This window comes from Ochlerotatus camptorhynchus, unplaced genomic scaffold, assembly GCF_037179485.1.
Source record: "Ochlerotatus camptorhynchus isolate MF236.1 unplaced genomic scaffold, CSIRO-AGI_Acam_v1.1 ptg000667l, whole genome shotgun sequence".
NCBI lineage: Eukaryota > Metazoa > Arthropoda > Insecta > Diptera > Culicidae > Ochlerotatus > Ochlerotatus camptorhynchus.
This window is the reverse complement of record NW_027041145.1, coordinates 327,079-338,640: the sequence shown is the minus strand read 5'-3', so window position 1 is coordinate 338,640 and position 11,562 is coordinate 327,079. Positions and strand designations below refer to the sequence as shown.

At 41.6% G+C, this 11,562-nt stretch overlaps 2 protein-coding genes across 2 annotated transcripts; both read left to right on the top strand.

Annotated features, from left to right (window-relative positions):
• The first annotated feature begins 1,515 nt into the window (after positions 1-1,515).
• On the top strand, positions 1,516-3,565 carry LOC135714588 (zinc finger protein 761-like). The gene is made up of 2 exons (XM_065237973.1): positions 1,516-1,733; positions 1,817-3,565. The coding sequence occupies exons 1-2, from the start codon at positions 1,611-1,613 to the stop codon at positions 3,434-3,436; spliced, it is 1,743 nt and encodes a 580-aa protein (XP_065094045.1). The 5' UTR covers positions 1,516-1,610; the 3' UTR covers positions 3,437-3,565.
• A 2,535-nt stretch (positions 3,566-6,100) lies between these two features.
• LOC135714587 (uncharacterized) lies at positions 6,101-7,630 on the top strand. Its single transcript, XM_065237972.1, has 2 exons — positions 6,101-6,370; positions 6,537-7,630. Exons 1-2 carry the CDS (start codon positions 6,248-6,250, stop codon positions 7,614-7,616), a joined length of 1,203 nt encoding a protein of 400 aa, XP_065094044.1. The 5' UTR covers positions 6,101-6,247; the 3' UTR covers positions 7,617-7,630.
• The last annotated feature ends 3,932 nt before the right edge of the window (positions 7,631-11,562 follow it).

Sequence of the window (11,562 nt, the reverse complement as noted above, 5' to 3'; positions counted from 1 at the left end):
ACGCTTATTTCTTCGTGACTTCAACATGGTGACGCAGATATCGGGGAAATCTTCAGACTTTTGCTGCCAGCTTCCCCTCTTGAACCAACCATTCCGTGACGTAGGCGTGCCAGTTTTGGAACTTTTCCAGTACTCCATATCGCGGAAACATCGACGAAAACTTGCTTCGCATCCTAGGCTAACTCCATCAGAGACACTTCAAATTCGGCCACTTTCGACGTGTCCGGCGACCTTGCCGTTCCATTGCCCGCTGAACTCGATCCAGATCGTGCCACCGTTGGAAGCCCTCTGTAATGTAGATCAAAAGTTACTAAATAATGAAATGTACCTTGTTAGATATACTTACTATTGCATCGGCCATCTCTTTGGCCTGATCCCCCTGATCCCACACATCCTGTCCAACTGTACCGGACAACACTTGTAACAGCTGAATCTGCTGCTCACTAGCTCCTCCAACTTTATCATGGAAGAATATAGGAAACGGAATAGGAAGAAAACTTGGTTTTCGTTCCAGCACTCTATCGCGAAGAAAGCAGTAATTCCTTCCCACTGCTGGCGATGATGACGACTTCTTTTGGGAGTTTAAGGAAAGTTATAAATTACTAATTACTAATTATTACTAAGGAAAGTTATAAATTACTATCAAATTGTCTATTATAATGATACTATAAACAAAGTATCTACCTGTGAAAAAGTTAATCATTGTTAGCCAGCGGCGTTTTCGGAAAATAATTGTTTCCAAGTTTTTTTTCAGCCACTAGAGAATACAATTTAGACACTTTTGTTGAAAGATTGTTTTCTCTGGAAATGTCTAAATTGTATACACTTTTTTGCTATAAAATTCAACCACTCTGACAGCCCGAACAAGCTCTCAAAAGTGGTTGAAAAATAGTCATTAATGCATAGACTCATTTTTCCGTATACTACTCTTAGAGTTACCTCTATGCCTCTATGCTACTAATTGGGTTGTTTAGGGGTATTGAGGTAAATACATATTCGTTATCTGCATTAAAAATGGAACTGAAATCCAAAATGTCATCAATTTTGTTACACTAAAACTATTTTAAATAAGTTTAACTACATTAGCAAAAATCACCATCTTAGCGCCCGTTGGTGGGACTTTGTATGGGAGCGAGCTGTCAACGAATAGATTTAGTGTCAACGATCAAAATTTTAAATCTTGATTTAAAAATCTAGATGAATGTCACGGGATCGAAATAAACATCGTTGTGCTCAGAAAACGAAGCTCTATCAGATGATGTAGAAAAATCGGTATATTTTTCGAAGTTAAACAACCCAATTAACAATACAAATACCCTCTTGTGCCATACCTGTCCAAATTTAATTGATTAATGGGTACTTACAAGTTACAGTGCAAGGACAGAAATAAAAATTAACCCGCAACATAAACAAGCAGTACTAGATTATTTACGATGAGACGTGAGAAGTAAATACATTGTCATTGTACGTCACTCTCGCCTTATTCAATCCTAAGAGGATTCAATCCAAAACCATGATCATTAAAAATTTCTCAAAATATTAGAAATCCTCTGAGGATTCGTATTAAAAACCACATTAAATAGGTGCACAAAAACATACAAACATTCAAAATGGAAAAGTATTGCCGAACTTGTTTCAGACACAATGAATTCAAGAAGTTTGATATTGACACCGTATCACAAATCAGCGACATACGAATCGACGGACTGATCATGTATTGCCTACAGGTGCAGGTATGTTACGATTTCAAATCCGAATATAGACGTCTCTATAAGTCTATTGATCATATTATAATGTTGGAACCTTTTCTTATCAGATTAGTCCTCACGATCGGTTACCTCAGCAGATCTGTGGAGCATGTCTATCTGTACTTAATTCAATGTTTCTATTTCGGAAGCAATTCTACGAAGCCGACACAGAATTCCGAAAACTGCTAGAATATGCGCAACCCACACAACTGGAAGAAACTGCTACAAGCTTGGAACTAGAACTTAACCTACTGGATGCAATAATTCCTAATCAAGACTTTTCAATTGAAACTTTTGAACCGGAACCGGAAGACACAATTGATTCCATTCCTGACGACCAACCACCGGCACCACTGGAAACGCAGGAAATAAAAATCGAAGAAAATTGCATCGAGCAAGAACCAGAAGAACAATCCGTTGTAGTGAAGAAGAAACACTCGAAGATGTTTGAATGCGAACAATGCAAACATAGAGCGTCATTCAAAGGTAACCTTAAGCGGCACCAAAAATGTTGGAACCACACCGGAATCACGGTCATAGACATTGAGGAAGAAGCAGACGAACAATCCGTTGTAGTGAAATACCGTACGAAGATATATGAATGTGAACAATGTAATCATAGAGCATCATTCAAAGACAACCTTTTGCGGCATCAACAATCTTGGAACCACACCGGAATCAGGACCATAGAACCAAAGGATAAGACTCCGCAGAAGGCAATCAGAAAGCTGCATTGTTGCGGAGAGTGTAAATTTCAAACATTTGTCCAAGCCAACTTTTTACGTCATCAGAGGAGGTGGAAACACACGAATTACAACACGCAGGACATCGAGGTGAATCAGGTTCTAGAAAAATGTCCTAACTGTCCCCATTGTGGTGCACTGCGTGCCAATCTGCCACAACATATCGCAAAGTGGTGCCCAGTGTTGCATGTAGAAAGGAAAAAGCCACGGAACTATGTCAAAAAATATACATCTTGGATTTTGAGAAACGAGAAACGAATAATTGAACCAGAAGCGCCTCAGATTACGATTAAGATGGAAACCGAAGAAAACATTCCTATGACCGCTGTAGGTCAGGAAACGGAAGAATCGTCAAATTCCATTATTTCACTGGAAACGCAGGAAAACTCAATCGTAGAAGAAACAGTCAAAGCTAAAACTACAACACGACCCATTGTTGTCAAGCGATACCACTCAAAGGTTTTTGAATGCGGACAGTGTGACTATAGGGCATCATTTAAAGGTAACCTTGTGCGTCACCATAAATCCTTCAAGCACGCCGGAATTAGGGTAATGATTCCAAACGACAGAGCTCCTCAGAAACAAATCAAGAAACTGCTACAATGCGAGGAGTGCAGCTATCATTCGTTAATGCCGTTACACTTTGAACGCCACCAGAGTACCTGGAAACATAAGCAATGCAGCACGCGGGACATAGAGGTGGAACTTGTTCTGGAGAAATGTCCCAAATGTCCCTATTGTGGTGCCCAGCGTGCCAATCTGCAACAACATATCGCACAATGGTGTCCGAAATATCGTGGACGCAGGAAGAACAAACATTGTGTTAAAAAATCAACTAGCCCACCACGTCCGAGAGTTCCGAATGCAGCAGCAGCTTCGATGCAGGCCAATTATGTCAAGGTTGAAACCGAGGAAAACTTTGATGCAGATCCCTTTTATCCATGATTATTAAAATAGGTTATATTTAATAGGTTTAAAACACGTATGAGCGCATCTGAAAATTTGGAATTATAAACTTACAAACATTTGCTTTTGGCTAATATTCTACCAATGAATCAGAGTTAATAAATAAAGCAAAATTATTGATATTTTTAATCAAAAGGGAATTTGGCCATACATTCTCAAGCCGATTTTCCACCAGCTTATACGACTGAAAGCTGCTCGCGACAAACAGACATAACTCTCGCAAGTTGTAGTAAATTTAAATGTATCTTAATTGGTAGTGCCGCCACCTGTGGCGCGCATAGTCAATTCCTTTGCGTATGACATTCACACTACCGCCATCTGTTGAGCTTACTGTTCGTCACAGCCCTAAAAAATACCATACAATAACGATAATCCAAACGATAGAACTATTCCTCAAATGCTTTGGATGATACCCCGAACACGTTGGTAAGCAAAATAACCACAGCAATTGTATTCTTCGCTGCACACAATGTCAAATATTCACGTTTTTTTTTTACAAAACTCAGGTAATCACGAGGGTAACGCATGACATTTGATCTTCAACAATATCGCGAATGAAAAAAGAGACCTGGACCTACTGCGTCATGATTACCTGAGTTTTGTCAAAAATTGTAAATATTTACACTGTGTGCAGCGAAGAATAAGGGAGTGTACTCAACAGATGGCGATGTTTTACAGTGAGGAATATTCAATGTGTTAAATTTTGTCTGTTTGTCTATGATCAAGCCATCAATGACACGCACATACCTTCTGCATATTGATTTATAGATTTATGGTGGTTAGTTCCAACTCGGATTAACTTTTAATCCCGTCCCTGTCTGAATGATCTGCAAAATGTTTGCTTAGAATCATGTTGATTAACTCTGATATCGGCGTCAAAGCAGCCGGACAATCTTGCTCGGGATTTAATCCGAGGAAAATACCAGTTGGAGCTTACCGCCACCGACAAACCGACATGAAAGACCATAGCAAAGCACACTACTGACATCTGACTCCGTGTTCACTTCACTCTTGAGGGAAGAGGGGGTCCTAGAAAATGTGACAGTACGTGTCATGTAGAAAAATGGATTTCTGTTTCAGGGCCTACTGTATTTTGTTATTGATTCAAACATATTGTATCACTATTTCAAAAACATATTTTGGTTTGAATGGTTTTTAGAATCAACAAACAGAATATTTACTCTACAACTGGTTTCCCGCATAGAAAAATACCATTTCTAGAACAGTTCAAACTTCACTGACACCTTACTAGCTATGTTAACTTTTCACAAAATAGTTTTGTTATGGTTTATGGAATGTAATAAACATTAAAGAAACACTACTTTCAACTGTTACAGTTTCTGGTATGTTTCAGCTAAATTTTGTTACGGTTGATCAACTATACTGAACTGTTACAAAACATTACGAATAAAAGTTGTAAACAACTTGTACAACGCTTACGTGTTTCGATTATGGTTGCTTTATGTTTTTACAATTTGTACAAACAGAAGAAAACGCTTTTGATTGAAACGGTGCTCGTGAGTTCATTGTGTTGTTTTGTTCGTTATTTTATTTTTAAAACCCTTGGTAATATTAGCTTAAAGCATAAAATATTTCTTAAAAGCGCATGCATTTTCTACACAAATATTCAGGGCTAACAGCGGTTTACATGTGAAGGAGATTTCGATGCTGGTGGCTCACATCATCCAAAAAGGAAATCGAAGCAGGTACGTTATGCCGGGGCCTTTTTATCTTCCAGAAATGGAATGGAGTTTGTTTTGCAGGGCAAATTCATTTATCTATTCATTTTATATTAGATCAATAAACATGTTACCAAGAGCAAGGGAGGTGTCCACAAAAAGAAATCTTGTAAATCACATTAAAATTAAAGAACAACCCATGATGGCTGTATTCCGGATAAGCTACGACAGTATTTATTATAACGTCAATAAGTATAGTAATTTATACCATTTCATAGTATATCATGAAGTTAACAACAATGGTTGGTTCTAAACCGTACTACCTTATTCGAAAGTTAATGGAAATAGTTTCACATATCCAACTAGAACCTTTTCTGATGTGGTAAGGCTATAGTTGTTTTGCTAAAAATGTATGAGAAAAAGCGAGATTTCGTATGGTGAACGTTCTTAACCACCCATTGTTCATATGTTTGGGTCTTCGAAAACCTTAATCAATATGGTCAAAACTTTATCTAGGTATGGTTTGATTAAAGTTGACTGAACCTTTCTCATTATGGTTTTCAGAGGAAGATAAACCATTTTTAATGTGGTAATCGTATGGTTGTGATTTATGCGGGTTGTTGATTCAAAAATATTTTTCTTTGAATTAACCGAATAATACATTTGAATCTATACCACAAATATATTAGGCCCTGAGCCAAAAATATATCAATTTGAATCTAAAAATATGAGGAAAGGCGTGACACCAGGGGGAGAGGGCGAAACAGTGGAAAAATTATGGATGTCATATTTGAATCGCCAATCAGTTTGGGGTGGCCTAAATGTGGATCTCGTCATTTCGCCGTCGTCTGAGCTCTGGAGTGCGTAATCGCCTCAGAGCTCTAACATGACAGCAAAGCACACTGCTATGTCATTACGAAGAAGAAAAATGTTGTTTTCGTCTAGTACGATTTTGTGGGTTCGTCCATGTTGGTGATACTCGCAAATTAATATTGAACTGAACAGTAATTCTATGTTTGAGTGAACCGTAAACATTGTTCAACATTGTGCTTGTTCCACAATTGCAGCATTCAATTGGGAGAATTCAAATCAAACCATTGGTTGCCACGGAATGGATGACTTCTGTCGAATATGCTCACGTTCCGACGAGTTCCAGAAGTTCGAGCTCTCGACGATTTCGCAGATCAGCAATATCCGAATCGATGATATGCTCGTTTACTGCACCCAGCAGCAGGTAAATACGGTGTAGTTATTGTAGATTCATAAGTTCTTATCATCAAAAGTTTGTATGACCTCAACAAGAAAAAATTGGTTCTACTCTAGTACTTCATTTAAAAAACGTAAACACTTCAAGTAGGGGAAGCGAATGTATGATTGGCACTCGTTCATTTTTTTTACAGATCAGCACCGGAGACAGCCTTCCGCAGCATATCTGTGCCGAGTGTTTCACCGCTCTGAATTCAGCGTTCGTATTCCGAAAGCTCACATATCATTCGGAGAATGGATTTCGACAAATGATCAACAGGAATTTGACCGCCTCGGTTTCAATGCCGAGCAGTATCGCCCTGGTGCCCATTCCGGTGGAAATGACGGATCACATTCTACCGGATGTGGCCATTAAAGAGGAGCTAGAACTGGGAGAACCGCTGGCAGCAGACATAATTCCCGTAGTGTTCACAGAAGCGTTGTCGTTAGAAGAGAACCTCAATAGTACTTCAGATCGAACAGATGGCATCACCCAGCCGGGCAAAAAGCGCGGTAAAGCTACAAGAAGCTTTGCCGGACCAACAACGTACGTTTGTAAGGACTGTGGCTACACCACCCAACATTGTTTCAATTTTAAACGACACCAACAAAATCAGAAGCACTCTGCCTACAGTAAAATAGTCACCAAGCGACCGTTACACATGATTAAACATCTGATTAAACCGTTTATCAAACCAAAAGTGACCAAACCACCCGCCGTCAAACAAAAACCGAAAAAACCCGAAAAGAAAACAACCAGGAAGGGAGGACGTCAGCGGAATCCTATTCGAACCCTCTACAGGTGTGATGATTGTGGCTATCAAAATTATATCACATTCAATTTTCGACGCCACCAAAAGAACTGGAATCATACGAAGGTCAGCACGTTTCACGAGCCGATAACGAGTACCCAGGAAAGCATGCTCAAATGCCGTGACTGTGGCGACGAGTTTCCCTCTAATGCTATTCTGAAGGCTCATCGCAGAAGCGAGTGTCAGACTTTGGCAAGCAATCTCGACTCGGATTATGTCTACAGCGATGAGGCACTGGCAATTTGTAGAAGTTTGGGCACCAAAAGAAGACAAGTCAAACGAGATATGACAGAGCAAATGGTTAAGGTGAAAACGGAACCCAGGGATAACGAACCTCCAAGCGCGCAGGTTGCGGATGGCGAAGAGTTAGAAGATAGGAGGAATCAACTTGATTATGAAGACAGTTTATTGAAAAAAGAGTGAACGATGTAGATGTATTTATAAAATCTGGCAAATAAATTCTGTAAAAAACCATGTTGCTACTAGAGTTTTAGATTTTTAAATTTAAAAATTATGATGCACGATTTTCTGAAAATTCACTCTTCTCCTTCACAATTGCCTGCACAATGGAGCCGGTTGCGTTGCGTTAATTTGACAGTGTTGGGGATTTTTTTTTAACTATCGGATAAAATGGGTTCGAAGGGTCTCAGAATTGTATGACATTTTGTTATTTGGTTGCCGGAAGTTCTCGGATTTTCCTGAATTCATAACCCACCGAGGATAATGCCGGTTAAAGGAAAGATCATAAGTGCATTTTATGGTGACCAGCCATGTAGAAAAATCCGCTAAGGAGGAGGGGGCCCAAAATTGGAGCTTCATCAGATGTAAACGTAATTGTAATCCTCTTTAGCATACCCCCCATGAATTCCTCGAAAACTCCCAAAGGAATTACGAATTCTTTTTCTCCCAGAAACTTCTTGAAATCATCCTCCGAATTCCCCGAGATTTCTCCTTTGAATTGCCTTGGAGTTCTCCTAGGAATTGGGTTGTTTAACTTCGAAAAATATACCAGTTTTTATACATTATCTGATAGAGCTTTATAATTCAACTGACAAATACTGTCTAAATGAATAAAACTTAAACTAAATAGTTACGGTCAACGGTACGGAAAAGGCCAAGTAGCCGATGACGAAACACGTCAGCTGATACATTGAAGTCGAACATATAAAAAAAGTTGTTGAATTGCCGGCTGATTGCTCGAATTGGCTCGTGTTGTGTATAATTCCGGCTCCGTGGTTCCAAAAACAGAAAGTCGCGTTGACGAAGAGACCTCTCAGGGGCATACATATTTAGCTGTGACAGCAGTGTTGGGCAGTCAATGTCACCTGTAAGCAGAGCGACCGTCCGTCTCACCTCTAATGGCTCGATTCCCAGGAGACGGCAACGCTCCTCGTACGGTGGCAAGTTCGTTGGGTCATGCCAGTTGAGGAAACGAAGAGCATATCTCACAAACTTGCGTTGAACGGATTCAATTCTAGTGATCCAGCTAGCATGGAAAGGGCACCAAACAACTGAACTTGACTCCAATAAGGATCGCACAAGCGAGCAGTAAAGTGACCTGAGACATAGCGGGTCACGAAACTCGTCGGCAATTTTGAAAATAAAGCCCAATTGTCGATTAGCTCTGGAGATGATGTCATTGTAGTGGATTCTGAAAGTGAGTCTGCAGTCCAAGGTAACGCCGAGATCCTTTATGTGCTCTACACGAGCAAGACAGCGTCCGTAGAGAACATAGTCAAACATGATTGGTTCAACTTAACGGTGATATGAAATAATGTTAAATTTTTCTATGCTTAGACTCATCAAATTTCTTGAGCACCAGTCAGCAAAAATACCTAACATATTCTGGAGATCCCAGCAGTCCGAGAGGCTTTTAATAATTTTGTAGATTTTCGTATCGTCTGCATAGAAAACGCGGCATCCTAATGGTATCAGCAAGACGACATCATTTAAAAAGATCGAAAATAGTAGCGGTCCTAGGTTACTGCCTTGCGGGACTCCCGAGTTGTTTGAGAAAACATCCGATTCCGACGCGCCAATCTTGACATGTACATAGCGATTCACCAAGTAAGATCTGAACCAATCCACAGCAGTTGACGAGATGCCAAGTATCTCCAGCTTGGCCAGCAAGATATTATGGTCCACCGTGTCAAATGCAGCTTTTAGATCCATATACGCAGTATCGACTTGCCATCCTGAATCCATGCATCGCAGACAGTTAGAAGTGAAGTGCACCAGGTTCGTGGACACGGAGCGCTTCGGGTAGAAACCGTGTTGTTCTGTATCGATATAATTTTTGCAGCGTGCGAACAGAGCACCATTTATGATAATCTCAAACAGTTTTGAGCAGGCACACAGGAAGGTGATTCCACGATAATTTATGACATTCCGTTTATCTCCTTTTTTGTGCACTGGGAACAGATAAGAAAGTTTCCAGCGGCAGGGGAACTCACATTGCTGTGCCGAGAGATTGAATAGCCTCGCAAGTGGAAGGCAGAGATTGGCTACACAACGTTTTAGAACTGATGACGGAATGCCATCAGGTCCGGAGGCGAACGATAGCTTCAGTCTGCGTGTTGCGGCTATCACCATGTCTTCTGAAATGCGCGGAATAACGAAACTAAACACATCACGTGGCATCCCAACAGCAGCATCCAGCACTTGTGTTGGCGAAGCGGAGAAATCGTTGAACACTTGCTTGAAATGACGAGCAAACAAGTCGCATTTTTCTCTTTCACTATTAGCCGAGTCATTCCCGAGAAACATGGAACAACAACAACATGGAACAACATGCAACCCGGATTCCTTCCGTTTTGAGTTGACAAACGACCAAAAACTTTTCGGATTCGTGCAAAGGTTCGCTTCCGTGCGTCTCACGTGTCGATTATAGAGAAAACGATTGTAATTTCGATAACTACGACTCGCAAAATTGAACAGTCGTTTGTAGTACGGCGAGCGAGAGTTACAATACTTTCGGAGGGCGGCAGAGCGTTGACGTTTTAGCACGTGTAGGCGTGGGTTAGACCATGCAGGCTTTGGCGGTGGTCGTCGAGCTGGGACGATGCGGAAAATAACATCTTCCAGTGCAGCACTGAAAAAATCCACTGCATCATTCACGCTAGCGGCAGTTTCGATAAATTGCCAATCAATTTCCGCAAGCGCATTGTTCAATGCAACATAATCGGCCCGGCGAAAGTCCAAAGAGTAGCACTCAGATGACGGCGTAAAAAGAATCGGCGCAGGTAAACTAAATGACACGACGAGAGCGGGATGATCGGCATCTAGATCAATCAGTGGCTCGACGGGCAAGGAAACAGAAGTGCCTGGTAGTGCGGAATCATTTGCCAGGACAAGATCTAGCAAACGTCCATTTCGGTTCGGAAAAGTATTCACTTGTGTGAAACCGTAAAAGTTAAAACCGTCCAAAAGAGCACAGCAAGCAACCGGCATATGCGAAAGCAGTGGATCAATTAATGGTGTGCCACTGTCTGTAAAGCGCCACTGTAGACCAGCTTGATTGTAGTCACCAAATACAAAAGCGGGAGAGCAGGGACTTAATTGTGACGAAATTGACCCTAACGATTCCACATGCTCACGGATGATCGTGCAGTCGTTTTTGCGGTCGGGAGGCAGGTAGATTGCGCCTACACTAAGCTTGCTTTGTGGAAGTTCTACGACAATCCACAGCTGTTCCAGTTGACTGGAAATGGGTGACGTACTTACGTAGCTGGCTAGTCTAGTAGATACTGCAATCAGGACTCCGCCACCGCGCGATTTTTGGCTGTTTAGGGCAGACCGGTCAGTTCTGAAGACGGAATAGAGTGACCCGAAAAGTTGCGATGAGTAAATTCGGTCGTCCAGCCACGTTTCCGTCAGCACAATCAAATCATATTCGGCCTCCGCAACAGCCAGGAAAAACGAGTCGATTTTAGTCCTCAGCCCACGCACGTTTTGGTAGTAGATGCGGAGACCATTCGAGGAACAATCACGGGCACTAGAAATCGAAAGGACATCAGGTACCGAAAGCTCGGAATCACTAACATACTCGCCTGAGGTTGCAGGCCGGAAGCCCCCGATACCATCACCGACCACAGGACCGGGACGATGACGATGGCGGATGTCTGCAGCTAGCGCGACTGGGTCGGGAGGTTCGGAAGCTTCCTCAGTGCCTGTTTTAGGGTGTCCCGGATCCGAGGAAGAGCAGGTGGCGGCATAAACCTGCTGGTAGTTGGCAGGACGGATGCATGGACATGATGTGGCTAGTGTGGAGATCGCAGAACCGGAAACACAGCTAAAAGTTGAAGCGGTATCAGGCAAAGGAGAAGCTGAATCGTCAATATACTTGCCAGTAATAGCTGGTTGGAAGACC

What these genes read in the sequence shown, in the direction of transcription:
- LOC135714588 (XM_065237973.1), top strand. Translation starts at nt 1,611, where the DNA reads ATGGAAAAGTATTGCCGAACTTGTTTCAGACACAATGAATTCAAGAAG. An exon ending in TGTATTGCCTACAGGTGCAG is followed by an intron (nt 1,734 to 1,816) that starts GTATGTTACGAT and finishes TTTTCTTATCAG; the next exon opens with ATTAGTCCTCACGATCGGTT.
- LOC135714587 (XM_065237972.1), top strand. Translation starts at nt 6,248, where the DNA reads ATGGATGACTTCTGTCGAATATGCTCACGTTCCGACGAGTTCCAGAAG. An exon ending in TTTACTGCACCCAGCAGCAG is followed by an intron (nt 6,371 to 6,536) that starts GTAAATACGGTG and finishes TTTTTTTTACAG; the next exon opens with ATCAGCACCGGAGACAGCCT.